The sequence below is a fragment of the Cololabis saira genome, chromosome 22 (assembly GCF_033807715.1).
Source record: "Cololabis saira isolate AMF1-May2022 chromosome 22, fColSai1.1, whole genome shotgun sequence".
Classification (NCBI taxonomy): domain Eukaryota; kingdom Metazoa; phylum Chordata; class Actinopteri; order Beloniformes; family Belonidae; genus Cololabis; species Cololabis saira.
The window spans coordinates 18,204,747-18,228,380 of NC_084608.1; the positions used below are offsets into that span (position 1 = coordinate 18,204,747).

The 23,634-nt window shown below is 42.3% G+C and overlaps 1 protein-coding gene across 4 annotated transcripts in view; it reads right to left on the reverse strand.

Annotated features, from left to right (window-relative positions):
• The window catches only part of drd3 (dopamine receptor D3), a 44,448-nt gene that overhangs the window by 19,231 nt on the left and 1,583 nt on the right, over positions 1–23,634 (reverse strand). For all 4 annotated transcript variants that reach the window (XR_009770790.1, XM_061713035.1, XM_061713036.1 and 1 more), the window contains exons 2-3: positions 22,634–22,966; positions 11,800–11,912 (exon numbers count right to left, since the gene is read on the reverse strand). Coding sequence is in view for 3 of the 4 variants with exons in the window: in XM_061713035.1 (XP_061569019.1) it covers positions 11,800–11,912; positions 22,634–22,924 (404 nt within the window). In the remaining variant the exon portion in view is untranslated. The remainder of the gene's footprint in view (positions 1–11,799; positions 11,913–22,633; positions 22,967–23,634) is intronic.

Here is a 23,634-nt window from a genome sequence, read left to right on the forward strand (position 1 = left end):
TGGAAGATTATCCATATAAATAAAGATTTGGTTGGAGTCAAAAGCTCTTGCTTGGAGGTGCAAACACCAACAGAGCTTTCTGCAGAATAAATGAGTCGTGCATTCCTCCAGGCCACCGGGCAACAACGTTTGACAAATATATAGTTGCATCGCAGATTATTTGTGCATGGATTGAATGAAATCCTTTCATGTTCACGTAACCAAATTCATTGTGTGATGGTGCTTTTATTGCGATTTGGGTGCAATCTATAGCTCCAATTATGTTTGGGAATCTGGCGATGGCGTGAAATCCTCGTTTAATTTCGACTTGTTTGTGATGTGTGTATGGAAACTGGATGTAAGTTGGAGCCAGATAAATTATTGCATCCAACACTGCCGGCATGATTCTGCTTAGTGTCGGCTGCAAAATGCCGCATATGTCTCCAAAAATGTTCCGGTGGCCAAACATCCCAGGGTGGACAGGAGCTGGATGTGACTGGGATGGCGGTGTTGCGTTTGGTCTCTCGCTCCAACATAGGTTGTAAATCACGGCATAGATCCATCAGAATGTTTTTGGGGAAGCGGTACCTGCTGAGCAGCCACTCTGTCTCTCACTGGACAGATCAGCACGCTTTTTGAAAACGCGCTCCCTGGGGAGCGCACCGTTCTCCAAATCCTCAACAGTGCAAGATAAGCCATAGTACTTGTATTTTCTTTTCAGGTCGTCCTGCCACAGCTGTCTTTTACAGCTGTCACACCACTCATCTCACTCATCACTCATCTTCTCTCGCTTTTCCGTTACCGGGTCGCGGGGGCAGCAGCCTCAGCAGGGATGCCCAGACTTCCCTCACCCCAGACACTTCCTCCAGCTCTTCCGGGGGGAGTCCGAGGCGTTCCCAGGCCAGCCGAGAGACATAGTCTCTCCAGCGTGTCCTGGGTCTTCCCCGGGGTCTCCTCCCGGTGGGACATGCCTGGAACACCTCCCTAGGGAGGCGTCCAGGAGGCATCCGGTACAGATGCCCAAGCCACCTCAGCTGACTCCTCTCAACGTGAAGGAGCAGCGGCTCGACTCCGAGCTCCTCCCGGGTGACCGAACTCCTCACCCTATCTCTAAGGGAGCGTCCAGCCACCCTGCGGAGGAAACTCATCTCGGCCGCTTGTATCCGCGATCTTGTCCTTTCGGTCACTACCCAAAGTTCATGACCATAGGTGAGGGTAGGGGCGTAGATTGACCGGTAAATCGAGAGCTTCGCCTTTCGACTCAGCTCCCTCTTCACCACGACGGTCCAGTACATCGACCGCATTACTGCGGACGCTGCACCGATCCGTCTGTCAATCTCACGCTCCATTGTTCCCTCACTCGTGAACAAGATCCCGAGATACTTGAACTCCTCCACCTGAGGCAGGACTTCTCCACCCACCCGGAGAAGGCATGCCACCCTTTTCCGGTGGAGAACCATGGCCTCGGTCTTGGAGGTGCTGATTCTCATCCCTGCCGCGTCGCACTCGGCCGCAAACCGCCCCAGCACATGCTGAAGGTCCTGGTCTGATGAAGCCAACAGGACAACATCATCTGCAAAAAGCAGAGATGAAATCCTGAGGTTCCCAAACCGGATCCCCTCCGGCCCCTGGCTGCGCCTAGAAATCCTGTCCATAAAAATTATGAACAGGACCGGTGACAAAGGGCAGCCCTGCCGGAGTCCAACATGCACTGGGAACAAGTCTGACTTACTGCCGGCAATGCGAACCAGACTCCTGCTTCGATCATACAGAGACCGGACAGCCCTTAATAGAGGGCCCCGGACTCCATACTCACTCAGCACCCCCCACAGAATGGCACGAGGGACACGGTCAAATGCCTTCTCCAGATCCACAAAACACATGTAGACTGGTTGGGCAAATTCCCATGAACCCTCGAGCACCCTGCGGAGGGTATAGAGCTGGTCCAGTGTTCCACGACCGGGACGAAAACCGCATTGTTCCTCCTGAATCCGAGGTTCGACTATCGGCCGTAATCTCCTCTCCAGTACCCTGGCGTAGACTTTCCCCGGGAGGCTGAGAAGTGTGATCCCCCTGTAGTTGGAACACACTCTCCGGTCCCCCTTTTTAAACAGAGGGACCACCACCCCGGTTTGCCACCCCAGCGGTACTGTCCCCTTCCTCCATGCAATGTCGCAGAGGCGTGTCAACCAAGACAGCCCTACAACATCCAGAGACTTGAGGTACTCAGGGCGAATCTCATCCACCCCCGGTGCCCTGCCACCGAGGAGCTTACGAACCACCTCGGTGACCTCGGCTTGGGTGATGGATGAGCACGCCTCCGAGCCCCAACCCTCTGCTTCCTCAGTGGAAGGCATGTCAGTCGGGTTAAGGAGATCCTCAAAGTATTCCTTCCACCGTCCGACAATGTCCCCAGTCGAGGTCAACAGCTCCCCACCAGCACCATAAACGGTGCCGGCAGAGTACTGCTTCCCCCTTCTGAGGCGCCGAACGGTCCTCCAGAATTTCCTCGAGGCCGACCGAAAGTCCTCCTCCATGGCCTCCCCGAACTCCTCCCAGACCCGAGTTTTTGCCTCCAAGACTGCCCGAGCCGCGGCCCGCTTGGCCTGCCGGTACCTATCTACTGCGTCAGGAGTCCCACCGGCCAACATAGCCCGGTAGGACTCCTTCTTCAGTCTGACGGCATCCTGTACTTCTGGTGTCCACCACCGGGTTCTAGGATTGCCGCCACGACAGGCACCGGAGACCTTGCGTCCACAGCTTCGAGCTGCCGCGTTGACAATGGAGGCAGAGAACATGGTCCACTCGGACTCGATGTCCCCCGCCTCCCCCGGGATCCGAGAGAAGCTCTCCCGGAGGTGGGAGTTGAAGATGTCCCTGACAGAGGGCTCGGCCAGACGTTCCCAACAGACCCTCACAATCCGTTTGGGTCTGCCCGGTCTGTCCAACTTCTCCCTCCGCCAGCGCATCCAACTCACCACCAGGTGGTGATCAGTTGACAGCTCAGCCCCTCTCTTCACCCGAGTGTCCAAGACATGCGGCCGAAGGTCAGATGAAACGACAACAAAGTCGATCATTGACCTCCGGCCTAGTGTGTCCTGGTGCCACGTGCACTGATGGACACCCTTATGCCTGAACATGGTGTTCGTGATGGACAAACTGTGAGTCGCACAGAAGTCCAACAACAAAACACCGCTCGGGTTCAGATCGGGGAGGCCGTTCCTCCCAATCACGCCTCTCCAGGTATCACTGTCATTACCCACGTGAGCGTTGAAGTCCCCCAGTAGAACAATGGAGTCCCCAGTTGGAGCACTATCAAGTACTCCTCCCAGGGACCCCAAGAAGGCCGGGTACTCCCCACTGCTGTTCGGCCCGTAGGCACAAACAACAGTGAGAGACCTTTTCCCGACCCGAAGGCGCAAGGAAGCGAGCCTCTTGTTCACCGGGGTGAACTCCAACACATGGCGGCTGAGCTGAGGGGCTATAACCAAGCCCACACCAGCCCGCCGCCTCTCACCCTGGGCAACTCCAGAGTAGTGGAGGGTCCAGCCCCCTTCAAGGAGCTGGGTTCCAGAGCCCAAGCTATGTGTGGAGGTGAGCCCGACTATCTCTAGCCGGTATCTCTCAACCTCACGCACAAGCTCCGGCTCCTTCCCCCCCAGCGAGGTGACATTCCATGTCCCCACTGTGAGGGTTTTGGTCCAGGGATTGGGTCGTCGAGGCACCCCGCCACGACTGCTACCCAACCCACATTGCACCGGCCTGCCATGATCCTTCCTGCGGGTGGTGGGCCTACTGGAAGGCGGACCCACGTCGCCGTTTCGGGCTGAGCCCGGCCGGGTCCCACGGGCAAAGACCCGGCCACCAGGCGCTCGCCTACGAGCCCCAACCCCAGGCCTGGCTCCAGGGCGGGGCCCCGGTGACGCCGATCCGGGCGACGTAGCGGTCCTTTGATGTCTCCTCTTCATGATAGGCTTTGTGAACACCAATTATTCAAAATGTCTGCTAAATTACTAATGGAGAATTTTTATTAATTAGACGAAACGGGGAACATGTGTGAAGTTTGAGATCGCTGAACACTGTGACTCTTTTAATGGGTTATATTTGTAGTTTCACTGTTCTACCACTAGGTTTTGTGTGTACGCATGGTCAGAGTTGTGCTTGAATTTACACGCGTTCCTACGCACAGGTACATGTTGATAAATTCCATACTTTGCGTGGGAATGTTCTTACACACACTTTACGCAGATATCTGTGCGTACGAACGGTTGATAAATGAGGCCCCAGGAAACTGGACCACATTACACATGAAAATCATGAAATCACTACACTGGCTTCCAGTGAGTCAAAGCCAAAGGATAGAGTTTAAAATCTTACTGCTGGTCTACAAAGCACTGAATGGTCTTGGACCAAAATACATGCTGGATCTGTTAGTTCCTATGAAGCTCCCAGACCCCTGAGGTTCATCTGGATCTGGTTTGTTGTGGTTCCCAAGAAAAAGAACCAAGCAAGGGGAGGCAGCGTTCAGTTATTCTGCTCCTCACCGGTGGAACAAACTTCCTGTAGACCTGAGGTCTGCTCCAACTGTAGATCCTTTAAATCAGGCCTAAAAACATTACTGTTTACTGAAGCGTACTCCTAAATTAAATACTTACCTGCTGAACTCTACTGCCCTTACTTTTACCAACTTGTGCTTTTTATTATTTTACCTCTTTTCTTATCATTTTATTTAATTTTATTTATTTCCTGTTTATATTCTATTTAATTTCATTGCATTGTATTATTATTTCTTCTTTCTATTTCCCTTTTTAATTGATTTGTTACTGTTTAATTGTGTTTTGCTGCTTTTAATGTTGATGTAAAGCACTTTGAATTACCTTGTGTTGAATTGTGCTGTACAAATAAACTGGCCTTGTCTTGCTTTTGATAAAAGATAGTGTTATACCTCTTACATTCAACTCAATAATGACCTGAGGGACATTTTATCACTTATCATTTGATTAACTGTATAATTATGATATATAATTAATTATACACTATTAATTTTTCCTTTCTTTAAATGTTCCAGGTCAAGGTCACGAGTCTTCATCCCTGGAATCTCTACGTGCAGGAGATACAGCTACAAAACGTGTTACAGGGGAAGGATAGACATAGGATAGGGGTCTGTAGCCAGTAGAGTGAGGGGTCCACCAGGACGGTCCTGGTATTGCATCGTCTGGATGGCCAAACTCATCACTCATTCCTTCCATCATCTTTGTATTCTCTGAAAAGTCTTCTTTCGTGTCTTGTGTCATCGACAAGAGTTCGTTTTGAAATTGTGACTCAGGGTGAAAAGAGCTCCTGAGAAGTGGATGATCGTAGTTGTCAGGAGATAACATCCAGGAGCAGACGGATGAATCATCATCACTATAACTCATGTCCTCCCACCAGTTTGGACTTTTTGACCTCGTCCATGGGATATCTTGGCCGTTCTCTTGTGTTATTGACGGGAGTTCATTTTGAAATTGTGACTTCGGGGGAGAAGAGCTCCTGAGAAGTGGTTGATCGTAGACGTCAGGAGATAACATCCAGGAGCAAACGGATGAATCATCATCACTGTCACTTATGTCCTCCCTCCAGTTTGGACTTTTTGACCTCGTCTTTGGGATAACTTGGGCGTTCTCTTGCGTTATCGACGGGAGTTCATTTTGAAATAGTGCGCCACCACAAGCATCTTCATCAGCTGATGGCCCTGACAGTCTCAACCTCTTGTGTGACCTGTTTTCAGCGGTTGTTGCATTATTTTCTGGATGCAACAGATGAAGATGTTCTGTGGATGGAGAGGAAGATTGGAAAGGTGACTTCGGGGGAAAAGAGCTCATGAGAGGTAGATGATCATTGTGGTTTGGAGATGAAAGACAGGAGGATCCTGATGTTTCATGATATGGAAACAGACTTTCAATGTCACTGTCTTCAGTCCGCTTTCTCTTTTTTGAGCTCTTCCTTGAGATATCTTTGGTCTTCTCTTGTGTTGTTGAGTTGATATTGTTTTGTGATAGTGTGTTACCACAAGCATCTTCATCAGCTGATGGCCCTGAAAGTCTCAACCTCTTGCGTGGCTGGTTTTCAGCGGTTGTTGCATTATTGTCTGGATGCAACAGATGAAAATCGTCTGTGGATGGAGAGGAATTTGGGAAAGGGGAAGAGTAACTCATGAGAGGTGGATGAGCGTAGTGGTCAGGAGATGAAAGGCAGGAAGATCCTGATGTTTCATGATATGGAAACATAGTGTCACTGTCACTGTCTTCAATCCACTTTCTCTTTTTTGAGCTCTTCCTTGAGATATCTTTGGTCTTCTCTTGTGTTGTTGAGTTGAGATTATTTTGTGATAGTGCGCCACCACAAGCATCTTCATCAGCTGATGGCCCTGAAAGTCTCAACCTCTTGCGTGGCTGGTTTTCAGCGGTTGTTGCATTATTGTCTGGATGCAACAGATGAAGATGTTCATTGGATGGAGAGGAATTTGGGAAAGGTGAAGAGTAGCTCATGAGAGGTGGATGAGCGTAGTGGTCAGGAGATGAAAGGCAGGAGGATCCTGATGTTTCATCATATGGAAACATAGTGTCACTGTCACTGTCTTCAATCCGCTTTCTCTTTTTTGAGCTATTCCTTGGGATATCTTCGGCCTTGTCTTGTGTTTTTGAGGTGAGCTTATTTTGTAATTGTATGTCACCACGCACGTCTTCATTAACTGATGGCCCTGACAGTCTCAACCTCTTGCGTGACTGGTTTTCAGGGCTCTTTGTCTGGACGTTGCCCATCTGAGATACAGATATTTCCTTCCACTGTACCTCCCTCTCTTTAAAATTTTGCTCTTCACTCATCAATTTTGTATTTTCTCTTTCTTTTTCCGCGTTCCGTCTTTGTACCTCCTTTTGGAAGTGCTCGAGAAGCTGGTACTGCATCATTAGAAATTCCTGTGTTTCTATATCGTAGGACTCAAAGTTGGATTCAAAATTCATCTTTTCTGTTGTGTTGGACAATTTCTCTCAAACTAGAATGGTGCCTGATGTTTTTCCTTTAGAAAAGTAAAGCTGTGGGTAGCTGACACTCTTAATCGCCAAAACACGTCTGCTTCCGTCAAAAGATTTAGAAGGAATGAGGGTCGATGTATTGTGTGACCTCTACTTATGACATCACTCTGTGATGTCACATTGATGTCACTACTCTTGAGAATTCCGTGAGTGGAATTCATTGGCTGGCAGATGGGGGGGAGTGGAAAAGTACTGAAGGCAGATTAGAGGAGGACTGATCATGACATAAGAAGGGTTTTGCCTTTGATCTTGAGAATTCCGTTTCCATGGTGATGAGTTGTTGTATGTGGTGTCTGTTGTTTTTTTTTCTTTAAACTGTTCAAAGTTGTTTTTTTGTTGTTGTTTCCCAGAGTCCTTACAAACACCAGGAAACTGGACCACATTACACCGGTCATGAAATCACTACACTGGCTTCCAGTGAGTCAAAGTAATCAGGGTTAAAAACATTACTGTTTACTGAAGCGTACTCTTAAATTAAATACTTACCTGCTGTACTTTACTGCCCTTACTTTTTAACAACTTGTCCTGAATTTGTAATTATTTTACATCTTTTCTTATCATTTTATTTGTTATTTACGGTTTCATTGTGTCTTGCCGCTTTTAATGTTTATGTAAAGCACTTTAAATTACCTTATGTTGAATTGTGCTATACAAATAAACTTGCCCTGCCTTGCTTTTGATAAAAAGATATTTGTTATACCTCTTACATTCAACTCAATAATGCCCTGAGCGACATTTGATCACTTATCATTTGAATGACTGTATAATTATGATATATAATTAATTATATCTTAATACTTAATACTCAGAGGTACCAGCAATAACAGGCCAGAAGCCTATAAGCAAGTTGTCTCATCATTGTATGAAGCTTTATTTTTTTTTAAACATATATGTAAGGGGTATCGGGGGGGTGGGCTGGGGGGGTTTAGGGCTGGCATCCGCTGCAATCTGCAAGAGAGAAAACAAACAAACAGAAACGGGAACCGGCAGAGACACAAACCGGCAGAGACACAAACCGGAGAGACGAGGCCACCTCGACAGTCGACACCAGCGGGCCGGTGTGGGTACCAGATTGTATCGGGCTGCAATATTTTCCCCGGAAGTGTGCATTTTTTCCCCGCGATGGTATTTTTTTGCCATGTTAAGCTAGGAAGGTAGTTTTTCACCATGTCTTCACATTCAAAATGTCTTTTTTGGCAATTGCGGATTAATCAGTGAGTGCTTAGTTGACGTTACATTTTTTTAATTATATTTATATAATGTATTATGACTATTTTGCTTAGACATTTACAGATTCAACAATGAGAACATATAGAGACATACACTTCTGTAAAGTCAGAAGCAGCAGATCATAGTGGAGGTAAAAGGGAGAAGAAACATATACAAGGAATTATCAGAATTATCAGTGATCTTACTGACATAGGCTAAAAAAAATATTAGAGTTAAAATATTTATTAGGGACTATTTTCATTAGACAATTGGAGATTCATCAGTGAGCTGAGAACAATAATAGCCTACTATATACAGTATAGGGTAAACAATCTTTTGCTTGCTGCATAGCAGTAAGCAGTTAAATATTAATTTAAATATTTATCTAAATAGACATTTTAAATTATCGATTTGCTTTATTACATTTATTAATCATCAGTTTTCAATCAGTTTTCATAAGACAATTGTGGATTTTTAAAAAATATTAAAAAATATTTTTTATATGCCTAAACAAATAAAGGCTAAAGTACCCCAATATTTAAAAATATTTTTTATATTTTTTATATGCCTAAACAAATAAAGGCTAAAGTACCCCAACCAACTAACTAATAAAATAACAATGGCTAAACTAACTAACTAATTAACTGAATAAAAACTCTACACTAACTAACTGACTGACTAATAACTAAATAAATGCTGCTGTAACTGCTGTTCACGACACGACCTTCTTTCAATGACTTCTCTCTCTCTCGGCTGGTGTAGTCACTCTGTTCCTGGTCTTTTCACGCAAACGGTCAAAAGCCAATCACAAGACGGAACGTCATCACGTACGGGAGACCTCCGATAAAAAAAAGCAGGTGGGAAAAAAAAGCACCGACACCGGCACCTGCCCCAATGAAAGCCCAATGAAAAAAAAAATCTGCCAACAGAAACCTGCTACATTACAACGCCATGGACAAGTAATGATGTTTTGAAACCCCAGCCAAATATTTACCTCTGGGCCTCCCACACATCCTGCTTTGTAGCCTTAAAAGTTCAAACTTCTTGCTATTCATTTTCAACCTGACACACCAGAAAGTTTCTCTCACAGAATCATGTCTGACTTCCACAGGAGACAGCATTGGGAAAAGGGCAGAGGATCTCAAAACACTACTCTGCAGTTTATTCGATGACGGCCTCAGCGCATCTTTCATGGGTAAACTTCATCCAACTAGATCAATGAAAACAGCTGGGAGAAGAGTGAAAACGTTTTTCTTGGCTGATAAAAGCCTTGGCACGAAGATGCTTGTCTAATCATGACGGGGGCAGCTACCTTGCATCGTGACCTAAATTTTAGTAAGAAATTAATTTTTAAACCAAAATTTAATGTGATCTATTAGTATGATCTACACGTTGAACTCTCTCATGGTACGGTGCTCCTTTTATGAGCAGCAGCTGCATTGCAGGCTACAGTGTTAACGACTAGCTGTCATCACTTAATCAACTTTTACTGAACTTGACAGCGTGTAATGATTCTTGTATCTTGTAAGATACTGTGGCTTGTTGTGCTTTTAATACTATTAACAGACCAGCACAACCTGCTCTGGGTTGGCTTCGAAGAAAGCTACCACGGTCTTGAGCTGAGGTGGTCGCCCAAATGACCTTGGGCCGAGAGCGACAGCCAATGAACAGCTTTCCTTGGGCAGCAGTGAGCTGAGCTGAGTGTCCTGCTTATGGCCATTCAAGACCAACCGGGACAGGTTAAAGTAATGATTGCAGTCCAATTCAATCAGGATTAATGTAAGATATAAGGTACTATCATAACTTAACATAAGTTAAGCTTAAATAGTTAGTTTGTGGTGTCCGTGTCTGTTCGTTCTGTCCATTTGTCTATTTTTGGATCAACTGGATCAATATATATTAATATAGCACAGTCCAAAGACATTGAAAAAAGGCTTCAAACCATCTCTCTAAAAAACCTTTGGGTGACATCAAGGGGCAGATTCAGATCAGGTGGAAGAGTGGTTGTCCTTCAGTTGTGAGGTTGCTAGTTTATTCACCACTTTGCAGTCCATATGTTTAAATTTCCTTTGGCAAGATAGCGAGCCGCACATTGCACTCAATGTGTCCCTCACTGTTTTTGGATCAACCATCTGCTGCTTTTAACGTAAGGTAACATAACTTAATTTGGGTGTTTAGTAAGGTGACACTCAAATGTTTAAATCGCTGAATATTTCACTAACAGCAGTTGCTTAATATGTTGTTTTGCCATGTGGGGCAGGTACAGAAGTAACCTGAGCAGATGGAGTTTAGAGCTTCTTTTAATTAAAACAAATATCTCTGACCTGAGAATGACACCATGAAAGCAGCGAGAGGGATTCAAAACAGCTAAACCTCCACATAAAGCTTTGTGAAATCAAGCTGTAGATTTTTCTGTGGGTTCTTTGACACACTGTCGTGAAAACATTATGTAAAGACAATCAGTTTTAGTCCGTCAGATTTATTATAGACTATGAGAACCACAGAAACTGAGCTTTGGAAAATATGTAAGATGAGGCATGTTGTAGAAAACTATGAGATAGACGATGAACCTGGGACTAATCCAACTTATCACGCAGGCTTATGAAAGCACTGTATATATAAATCTCTCAGCATCTCGAGTTCTTCAGCCCCGTTTCTACTGAGCGGTTCTGTCAGGGCCAGTACGGTTGGCTATTTTATTTTGTCTGTTTCCATTATAAAAGGATCCGATACAACCGAACCAAACCGCACCATTTCTGGGCCCCTTCAGCTGTAGGTCTATCGGAAAATGTACTTTTAGGGCGGAGACACTGATTAATTGATTGGCGGACAGAAAAACATCAGAGCCCATGACAAAGGCAAACATGAAACAAACACCAGTTTGTTTTTTTTAGCTGGATGACCTCCATTGTTGTTGTTTGTAGCGTCACGTTTGTTATCGTGGCACTAGAACTGACACCACACTTGGCACCTGGTCTGAACCCCACATGCCCAGTGGGAACGCTCACCTGAACCCTTCTGGCCTGGATCAGATCGCTCAGTGGAAATTTGGCATTGCTTTAGTCATCCTTTTTTATGCAATTGAACTCTTTGCGACCGCACTGTTTGCAAGTTCAAAAGACCCAAGAGAGATATTAAATATTAACTTTGATTCAAGAAAAAAAAGTTGAAGCAAATAAATAATATACATATGCAACACACAGCGAGAGCAAAGGTTCAACCCCATGCCTAAATCTCCTGACTGCTGCACAACAAATGCACAGAAGACGAGGACCCCAAACACAAAGTGCATATGAAAGCTGCTTATGTTATCACATCGCACACATGGACACGTGGAAATCCATTGAGAAGGTTTGAGCAGCATGGTAAGACATTGTCCTCCTGCAAGCAGCAAGCCCTGAAATATCTATAAAGTGAGAGGAAACAGAGAAGAGACCTGGACATTTTTATAACGCCGCACAGATGACATTTAAACTGGATAGGTCATGCAAACACCTGCAGTAAATAAAAGGGGTAACGGTGAAGGGGGCACACTCACCTGTCGATGCTGATAGCACACAGGTTGAGAATACTGGCGGTGCACATCATCACATCCAGCGTGACGAAGATGTTACAGTAGAGCCGGCTGAAAAGCCAGGCCCCGCCAACCACCTGCACAAGCACAGACAGGGAGATTAACAAAGCACGTGTTCCTCTTTTTTTATCCGTCACTGTGACGTGCGACACACCTGTGAATGCACACGCTCATATAGGCGACTGGGGGACAGGAAGAAAGAAAGATACAGATAGAAAAGATGGTTTGGACCAAATTACTCACAGAAAAACAAACAGCGTTCAAACATTTATCGCAGATTCACACCGATGTAAAGCTCTAGTGTCTATATATTTACTTATTGAGCTACTTTATGTGCTCTTTTATAGAACTGGGCTGGAGCTGTCTATAAAACACCAGCAGCTGTCTTCTGCAACTCTGAAGTGTGCATTTTATATTAAGGTAGGCCACAATGTGCAGCATTTATATTGCATCTTCTACAAGAAATACTATTATCCTGGGGCCATTCTTATCTCTGAGAGCACTTAAAGCACTACATCCAACACTTGGCTCACTTCTGATTCTCTCCAAACCATGATAAGAAAACATACCTACGTACACAGACAGATATAAGCCCCCCGGGGGGATAGCACACCGGCGCACATGCATACTAAAGTGTAAATAAACAGCAATCTCTCTTCAAAATAAAGCAGGGCAGTCAAATGGAACACATTCTTAAACATATGGTATCTTTAAAGGCTTGCAGAAATATTTCACTGCCCACTAACTCAGCAGTGAAAAGACATAAGAGGTCAGAAATTCGGAGATCAATCTTTGCCTTCTTGTCAGTAATTATTACCACTGCAACTTGGAGCACACGATTGTTTGATTGCTTTCAAAACCTTTTCAGATGGCAATAGAAAGTCAGATTTATCGCATTTCAGTGGCAGGTTAAATGTGCTTCGTAAGAAGATTTCATTTCAGGAAATTTACTGTTCCGTAATAAATACAACAGTTTATTGGTTCTTTGCTACCAAAAAGACCTTTGGGTGCATGTAGAATAAAGAGCTGTGTGTTCTGGTATGTGGCTATTTGTTAAACTTTACACTTGCCAGTACTGTGAATAAGAAAAAAAAAAGGAACCCATGAATTCACCATACATACAGCCCCATATAATGTACTATGTGTTGTGTTGCAGAACATCTTCTCTGGAGAGATCTAAGCTTAACTCCTTAGCACTTTTACAAGCACTTAAATAAAGGGGTTGTTTCTGAATCATCTTTTCACCTTGCCTTTCTCTTGGATACAAATAATTAATCTGGTTCCTCTGATTCAACTTTGATTTCATGCAGAAGAAACTGCCTCTGGATGCCATTAGATAGGACTACAACCAATCAGAGAAAAGACGCATGTGACACAGGCAGCGTGTCAGCCAGACTAGCATCAACACATACAGTGGAGAAGGAATGTTGGTTAATGAGTTTTGTCAATTTTGCAATAAAAACTTGTTAATGCAAGGTTTTATTAGCAATTCTGCAGTCATCTTGCTTGTTTCAGGTAATGTCTCCAAAATGCGTCTGAACTTTCAGAACAAAAGCCTGATAATGTCATCAAAATGTGTCTTTGTAGCCAACAGAACCTGCTGTAAACTCGCTAAAAGGAGCTTGAAAGAAGAAATTAACATAGAAAATAGAGCTGCAATATGTTTCCAAATGTTTACGTGCACCCATAAACATTCCCATTTTCTGTTTCTACAAATTTGTCCTTCTGACTTTTGAAAGATAGAAAGATAGAATTTGTTCATTGGTGTTTGTGCTGTGACCCAGTTCATGTTGCAATGTTTGACCCAAACAATAAATACGATGATAATTATGAGTGTTCTTGTGAAGAAAAGAGGCCAAGTGGGATGGCAGGGAAAAAAGGAAAAGCCGCGGTGCCTTCTTGTCATTTTTCAGATCCACATTTGAATCCCAATAAAACTATTGGGCTTTAACCTTTGGCTTAGCTTTTTATTAGGATTATTATTCATTATTTAGTAGATTCTTTTATATTTCACTTATTTATTTATTTTATTTAAAGTCAGACACCAAAGGTACTTGGAATAATAAAATAATTCGCCTCAAAATAGACCTTTCCAAAATAAAAAATAAATCTGTATGTTGAAAATGCATACAAAACACTACCCAGTGTATCACAGAAAAGGCCATTCGGATTTATGATTTTGATCCAGCACTGCTCTGAGGTAGGAGGAGACGAGGCTCTCTGGGCTTGGAAACGCCAAGACTATAAATATCCCTTTGATTTGCAGACACTTAATTCTGCCTCCTCTCCCTGCTGCCCTGGAATTCCTCTCGCTCCCTTCCCTTCCCTCCCTGTCTGTGTTTAATTGTCGGAGTGGAGACACCTGTGTGGGAGTGGGAATCCAGCTGCAGCCTATCCACAATCAAGGGCCTGCAAAAATGCGCGCTCTGCTCTGCTCTGCTCTGCAAAGCTGCTTGTTGCCAGATCGTAGCTGGAGTTCCTGTTGTTTGTCACACTCCAGCCGTGTCTTGTTTGCGCTCCTCTGGTGGCATTTTTATTATTAAGCCTTGATTTTGCTTTTGTTTGCTTTGTTTCTGGCTCCACTGCAGTTCAGTTCCCTGGCTCTCTGTTTTGTTCCAGCCTTCATTTCTGCGTTTCAGTCACAGTTGATGACTAATAATGAAATTAAATACCATTTTATCCTTGTTGCCGCCTGCTACAAAGTTGTTGATTCTCATCCTGTATGCTGTATAGTTGGATGATTTATAAATGTACAACATGTTGCATTTAATTTTATAAATGAAACCGACTCTAATGGGTCTCGTCAGCGCTGTGTGAAAAGGACTTTTTTTTTTAAAGCTTTATTTCAAATGATCAGATTCTCTGGAAACTGTTTTATTTTACCTTTTTTAAATAAAAATTAAATTTCACATATCGAATAAATAAGCTGCTTGTCCATTAACCATGCACATTGTGACTGTTTGCTCAGTGGGACTCTGCAGACATCTCATAATGATTGAACATATGCGATCCATACCGTCAGCAGGAAGCTGTTCTACATGTCTCAGTCAAAATGACACTGCAGGTGCAGAAAGTGTTGACATGCTGGGAGCAGAGATTGAGTTTCAGGCAGGAAAGGAAAGGCAGGTTGAAGAAAATGCTGGGGTTGGAATTCAGGTTAGGTGTCTTTTTTTTCCTTATTTTCTTTGGAGATGAATATCTCAGTACAATGTTTTTGTGGACAAACACAGACTGTGGGTTTTTCTGTATTACTGCCTAAATAGTGTTTCTCTTTCTCCAAACATCAAATTTCATATTTAAATCAAAAAATAAAGTTCTGCTTGGGTCTCATTTAATATTATCCTTCAGCTTTCAGGCTTGTATGATCTCTCTCAGTCAATTGCAGAGTAACTTTTTCCTTGCAGCCCTGCGTATTATTGTTATTCAGTGTTTTCCTTGCAGGTAGACTCATGAATATTAATGTTAGTCTATTTGAGATAAGCCTTTTTGGTGCTTCAGTTACTCCATGTTTGGCACACTGAAGGCTATTACTTTAGATGAGGATCAACAACTTTCTTTGCCATAACATGTTCAACAGACATGAAGTTGGATTTAGTGAACCTTTGTTCTTTAAATAAACCGGGCCGCCCACTCATTTGTGATGTCGGATCAGGTGTTTTTTAAAGGAATAATTTCAAGCACTTCATTCAGATTAAATGCCCATCCAGGAGGTTCACATACATATTCTGACATGTTAGGTAATTGCAGGGTAGGTAATTGCACACGATCTCTAACACAGAGAACTTTTACCACATCAATTCAATGCCAAATGTATTACGGATCAAAATCCAGTGAGAAAGTCAAATTGTAGAATCTGTGACCAGGAAATCATAATCTGTGACCAAGACTGCAAGCTGGGATACATTTTTTCTTCTTTCTCCATCTGTTCTAAAACCATCACCATTTTTAAACCGGCTTTCTCAGTTGCGAATATTTGTCTCTTCTTATCATATTGTACATGATAAAATTGTTAATGACATTGACAACTTACCTCTTTTGACACTGAATCTTTCAGTAGCCAATGAGCTACTAGATCTTAGCTATGTCCCGCCTTTGTGGTTGATTGATTGACACAGCATTGATTTGACACTGGTTTCAGAATTCAGAAAAAGACAGGTATAACCCAGAAAGAATATTGCACTGGGTTAGAGATTTTGATATCTCGGTCACCGATTCTGTGTTTTGTTTCTCAGATTTTGGATTTTGATCCACAATATATTTTTCGTTGAGTTGAGGCCATACTATACTCCAAGATATACTTCTGTGCTTGAATGTACTTTGAGTACCATTTGGAATACATAATGTACTATGTACCCTGTTGGAGGTGGGATTCCCAGCTCGCCATGTTTTACTTTATCATCAACAAACATGGCATCATCTAGAATTCGCTTACCCTGCCTTTAATAACATGCTTGATATTTTGGTTCTCTTTTTCTTTTTTACCAGAGTAATTTATAATAGATATAACTTAGTTAATATGTTTAGATTCTAAATCGCATTCATGCCAAAATATAGGAAATGATGAATGGATTCAAGCACCCACATAGATATGGCGCAGGGTGCCTGGTAACTCAGATTTGTTACAAAGCCAGCTGGTTCCTCAGACAGGACATATATTTCCAGAAGTTGAAAAATATCTTTAACAATAAATTGTGGAAAGCGAGCAATCAGTCACTGTTGCCATTATTTTTTTCAGGTATACGTCAAACACCATGTCTACAAGGTGACTTGAGCAAGGGCACTTGATTTGTACCTGAGAACAGAAAAATGATCGTCACTTTTCATGCAGACACATACCTGCCGAAGCGAAACCTTTAACTGTCTGGTCACATCAGACGCATTTGGCCATTCGAAGGTGATGGTTTGCAAGGTGACGACGCTTCCTTCAGCAGTGATGGAAGTTTTAGCGTTTGATGTTTTTCAATTATAACTTCCTCCTTTTATCCAAGTTATTTCTCTGTTTTACATTTATATTAAATGAATGAATATAAGACTTTTGTGATAAACTAATTTTTATCATCCATTATTTATGGAGTTATAAGCACCCTCTGAATATGAAATGAGAACATTTCATACACACTGAAATGAAAGATGAAGCACATGTGCTTACAGCATGACTGCTGGCAAGAAAGTTAAACTCATGACTGAGTCCGTCAAGGTTGTTGGCTGCCTTAATTTCCCATTCATAGGATGTAATCACCTTTAATTTGTCAGCTTTTTCTGAAAGAGCTTTTTTTCTTTTTAAGGTTGACCTGCCATTGAATATTGTTCAAACTTTGAAACTGACACCTTCTGCTGACACTGAGCAAACTCAGTCCAGTGGGGTATCTCCTTTGAAACATAACTGCAATAAAACAAGTTGATTTTTTTCTTTTTCATTTGGGTGAACCTGTCCTTGGCCAACACACTTCTTCCCTTCAAGGGTCTTTTTCTACACACACTCTCGTGCTCGTGCATACAAAACCAGGACACTGTTGCAGTTAATTTTCAGCGTGCATGAACTGTGAATGCCTGAGGGCCATGTACGACCAGTGTACGTATTGGGGTTGCTGAATAACTAGTAAAACAACTAGGGAGGCTGAAGAAATTAACATTTAGCAGACAAATTATATTATACTGGTGAATAATTTGTAAAGAACAATTAAAAATTAATCACAGTTCAGTTTAAAGTCTGACAAAAATTGAATACACAGGTGTACTCACTTCATTATCATTTGACGTCCAGCCAAATACTCAAAGAGGATGAAGTCATTCTTTAATCTTTAATATGTCCTCTGGTAATTATGTATTATCATGCATGAATAAGTAAGGTCTATCTTAAATACTGTTCATCATCGTTACTGCCTTTTTATTACTCATCAAGTTACAACAATGTAATAAACTAAAAAAAAAAAAACTTTATTGTTTCACTCTTTGACTTTGGCTTCTTTTGGTATGCCTGGGAGCATTGTCCAGGTATACGACCTGATTTGGTCCAAGCCTTAGTTATAAGGTGGGTGCAGCTACGAGGTATTCACATGTCAGCTGAGATGTATAATCTAGGGCTGTTCGATTTTGCCCAAAAATAAAATCTCGATTTTTTTCTCTCAAAATCCGATTTTCGATTACGATTATTTTGTGAACTGACAAAAGGCAAAGAAATGATTTCAAATATGCTGTTTTTTTATTGAACATTTGCCCCATTGGGCTTTAAGTGTAAACTTTGCTCTTATTAAACCAAAAATGAATGAATAAAGTGCAAAACTCTGTAAAATAAGTTGAAAAAAAGTTTTAAAAAATATAATAAAATATAAAGTTTTATCTCTGAAAAAAAAATCAGGAAATCAGCACTTGCAAACATACAGTTAGTTATATTTCCAATTAAATAAAACAAGACATTTTCTAATTAAACTAAACTGGGTCTTTGCATGCTAAATAATAATGCAACCCATGAAGGAGGTAGGGGTGTGTAATGTCAGTCATTACATTTGCTATTCACATTTGCAAGTTTTTTGCAGGAGCACGAGCCGGTCTACCGCATCTGGCACATTAATATGTGTGCAGACAAGGTAAAAAAAAAAAAGTGAAAATCGATTTTACGATTTTCACATTTTAACATCGTTCTAATTACATAATCGCGATTACGATTTAAAATCGATTAATCGAACAGCCCTAGTATAATCCATCAGGAGTGTCCTGGGTTTGCCATGAGGCGTCATGCCCAACACACCTCCATAGGAAGGCTTCCTAACCAGATGCCTGAACTATCACAACTTGCTCCTCTTGGTGTGGAGGAGCAGCAGATCTACTCTGAGTCTCCATCGCATGACTGAACTTTTCACCCTGTCTCCATTGGGGAATCCAGCCACCCTGTGGAGAAAACCTGTTTCAGCTGCTTACAGTATATCTATGGCTTTAGTCTTTCAATCACTACCCACAGTTCGTGTCCATAGGTGAGGCTAGGAAACGTAAATATACAGAGAGCCTCGGATTTTGGATCAACTCTCTTCACCACAACAGAGTAGTAAAGAGTCTACAATACTGCAGACACCGCCTTGATCCATCTGTCATTCTCCCGTTCCATTCTTCCCCCACGTGTGAACAAGATCCCAAGATGTTTGAGCTCCTCCACTTGAGGCAACACCTTAGTCCAGACCTGGAGAAGGCTTTCCTCCCTTTTATGACTTGGAACCATGGTCTCAGATTCTCAACAAAGTTGCTTCACAATCAGCTGCGAACCGCACCAACAAGAACTGAAGATCCCGACTTCATGAAGACCAGATCTTTACAAAAAGCAGAAACACAATCCTGAGGTCACCAAACCAGACCCTCTCGGCTCCTTGGCTGGACCAAGATATTTTATCAATATAAGATTTGGACAGAAACTGCAACACAATGCCAAATTATAACCACTCCACCACATGCTTGACAGTATAGGGGGCGCTTATGCTTTACATAAAAATATGCCATTGTGCACTATTGCCAATTGTATTCAAATTCAAAAATACTTTATTAATCCCCAAAGGGGAAAAAAAATTATTGCATTAGTTTACGTGATTTCAGTCTCTTCAGAAATTCATTGTAGAGGTTTATTGCTGTGGGCAGGGAGGATCTCCTGTAGCGATTGTGTTACAGCAGATCTGAAAAAGCCTCTGTTCCTGAATCACTGTGTTGTGAAGAGGATTCTCAGGGCCATCAATAATATTCTACCTTTTATGAAGTATCTTCCTCTGCACAATCAGCTCCAGAGGCTCCAGACCAGAGCCAGCCTTCTTTATCAGTTTCTTCAGCTTCTTTAAATCACTGGCTCTGATGCTGCTCCCCCAGCTGATCACTGCATATGTGATTGAACGCTCCATGACAGACTTATAGAAGATACAATATCTTCCTGAACATGCTGAAGGACCTAAGCTTCCTCAAGAGGTAAAGTCTGCTCCGACCTTTCTTATAAACAGTGTAGCAGCTAAAAATAACATATTCTTGATTTGCTTAATTATAATGGTACTTTAAGTTTAAGTTATGGATACATTGAAATTATACTTGTGTTACGTCATCACGTTGGGGCTTATAGGTGTGGCTTTAATTTGTTGGTTGGTTGGTTTGATTGTGTGGTGGCGGGTGGAAGACAAACGAAAGTGTTCATATTGTAGGCTGATATATTTTTTGTTGACCGTCACCGTTTTTGCTTTGCTTCAGCCACGCAAATATTCATTGTTTGTTATTTTATTTTTGCACTATAATAATCGATTGCTGTCAAGTGATATTTTTGTTACAATAAACCTGGATGAGTTTAAGAACCAATTCAACTGACTTTTATTTTTCCCTTTTTTTGAGTGACGCGTCAGCAAGCGGCCTCAGCGGCCTTTTTTGTTCCTACAAACAGCATCAGTGTTTTATCTCCAGTCTGCTGTCCAGGTGAACACAGACATATTTATACGTTTTCACCTCTTCTACCCTGATGAAAAAACTATTTGACATAATCCCAGCTCTCCTAAAATCCACAATCATCTCCTTTGTCTGTTGACATTCAAGATGGGATTATTGTTGCTATACACCATGTTAAAAAGGGTCAACCAATTCTTTGTACTCAGTTTCTAGTCCGTCACTGATACACCCCACAACTGCACAGTCACAACTGCAGAGTGTATCTGCAGATGACAGGACTCCGACTTTTACTGGAGGTCTGAGGTGAACAGAGAGACGAGGAATCGTGGATACATCCATCTGTATCATCAGGGTTTCTCACGTAGTAATGCAGGCAGGAAGGTGGTAAATGTACCGGAGAAATCAAAGAACATGATCCTCTCATTACTGCCTGCTTCGTCCAGATGAGTGTGGGTTCTTGAAGCAGGTGTATGATGGCGTCTTAAACTACAATCCCATGAGTTTGGTCAACTGCGGTCTTAATTTCAAGCGTTTTAAACATAAGCCAAGTTGTAACTTAATTTATTTAATACTTACTTACCGAGAGGATTAATTAATTAACTTTCTAATGAAAACATGTTGTGCAGTGTCTTTCTAATTGTATTGTCATTAAGTTAAACATTGAACATGTTGATTGAGGCCTGTGGATTCAGAGATCCTTGGGCTCCGAGCTTTTTTACAGTTTGTTTACACATTCCAAGGTTTGACTTTTCAATGAACTTGCCGAGATGACTCTTCCCAGGATGATTGGCAACTGTCTCGAGCTTCATTTATATATTTTTAGACTATTTTCCCCCCCTTGGCATTATGTTACAGCAATATAAATGTAAATGGGATTTTCTGTAAAGCTGTTGCTCTGTGTCACTAACCCATCCTCATTCCCACAGCATTTAAATACAGCTGTTCTGACTCAACTGCTATCTGCTGCTTTTTTTCTCTTCTTTTTTGTTTTTGCTTTTTTGTATTTTTTGTATTTTTTGTTTTTGTTCTTTTGTTTCCTGTCCACTGTTTGGCTGTTTAGCACAATTTCTTTGGTGTCCTACAAGATAAACCAAGGGAATCTAGACTCATTATAAATTAGTCATGGCTTTTTCAGCTACCTACTATCCTACATGTTGCAGTATTAAGAGAGAAAAAATAAACAATTATATCAGATGCTCATCTGCTGGATGTATTGTGTGATAAAACTATTTCTACATGAGTTCAAGCTTCTTTTCTGCAGATAAATGCTACGTAGCTGTGAAAGGCGGGTGAAAACCCAGATAGCAAAAGATGTTAAATCAATGTTGAATTATGGTCAAAAAGGTTGACTTTTGGTTAAGGTCGACGATTGATGTCGGATCAAACATCAATCAATCATTCAATTCTAATGCCAACGTGTAATCAATGTTGAGTCAACATATTCTGTTTGTAGCTGACATGGCTTCAACATGGAATGTGTCTGCCTGACCATATTTCAATGTCGATTCACTCATATTTCACTATCAGGGAATATACAAGTATATTGCAAAGGGATCCAGAAAATATTATCCAAAATCAGTGGATTTTGGTTTTACTCATTTTATGCCACATTACAATTCTAGAAGCAGACATAAACACAAACTTGACCGCAATGATCCATGCCATGCAACATTTGTATGAAAAAGAATGCATCTAGTTGTATTTTTTTTGGTGCTGCAGTGTAAATACTACCACATATTTAGTACTAAGGGTTGGTATCTAAAGTGTAACCCAGTGTTTCTTAGGCCTGGTACTCAAGTTCCACTGTCCTGTATGCTACATTGCTCCACCGTACCTGGCCCAAAAGAATGGATCACCTCACTGGGCCGTCATCAGGGTCTACACGGGTCTGTTAATGGCTCATTAATTTGTGCTGGGTGTACTGGAACAGGGAAATATCTAAAAGAATTTGCACAACTGTGGCACCTAAGGACATTGAGAGAGATGTACATATAACCTCACGTTTCGAAGCGTGCTGGACTGATACTCAACATTGTTGTAGAGATTCTGTGGCACCAGATTAGACACCAACACATAAGCAAAGCTTCCAGCAGCAGCTATTTCTTTATTTAAAGGTTGTGCTACTACAACACTGGAAGCTGGCACATCTACTTCATTGTCACTTTCTATTTCTTTGTTTCATTGTGGACATAAAGTGACTGCTATAAGGATCTGTGTCAAGGTACTACCTGTAAGGGGGGAAAAGGAAATGCCTACTATGTCTGTCAAACTGTGCCTGGCTGTATCGTAGCTTACTGTAAAACACTCCAAATGTGGGATCAAAGTGATACGAGGGACCTTATGCCTGCACTGCTTTCTGCTCTGCTGAAGAAAATCTATCAATGAAAATACTCACCTCTAGGTAGACGGCCCAGGGCATGACTAATGAGGCCACCAGCAGGTCAGCCACAGCCAAGCTGACCACCAGGTAATTTGTGGTTGTCTGCAGCGAACGCTCCCTCAACACAGCCAGACACACCAACACATTTCCGAACACAATGGCCAGGATGAGAAGCGAGTACAGCATGGCGTAGTAGTTTCTCTCCCCCTGAACCCTCCTCGATGCGTCTGAGCTCTCATTCCTCTCATCCCATCCGAGGGGCTCCGACTCATTCCAGAGCTCTTCTTTGTTGCTAAACAGCGCCATAGAGATGCCCCGGTGACATGGGAGGTGAGATGTTTGCCAAACCTATCCAAAAGAATAGGAGCATTTGTCAGTGATTGTCTATCTGTCACAACACTGGCTCTCCCTTGGACTCCTTAGACACCTACAGCATGTTTCTCATATGTAATTAGCCTGGTAAACGCAGCATAATAACCATCAGATCATCACAGCATCATTTCATGACAAAGACCTCCGGGGAAGCTGACATTCAGCAACAGTAGTCACTTAAATTACTAAATGTGAAGGAAATGGTATAATTACATTATTTCAGTAATGTTTGTTTGCACACATGTATTTAGTTTTTAGCCAAATAGAGAATTGAAGCAACTATTATTGTCTGCTGTGCTGCTCCAAAAGACACAATCATCTAAAAACATTAGAATGAATCAATAACATGAATAAGAAATGACCACTTTGCAGCAGTTCATTACATTTCCAGATAGCATTGCAAATATTCCCTTTTTATTAAGTGGTCTGAAATCCAGCTTCTGAAAACAGGATCTACAAAACAAAGAGGGTAACTTTAGTAAAAGCATCCCAATGTCCTTTTGAGCCCTGCCAGTTAGGTTAGCTCATGGAGGGGTAACAATGCTGCCACCCTGTGTGCCACCCTGAGAGATCCGGCTGGCACTAGCCCAGCATTTTGGTCCTTGCAATCCTTCCTCTCATTTTTCTCCTAACCCTGTTGTCTG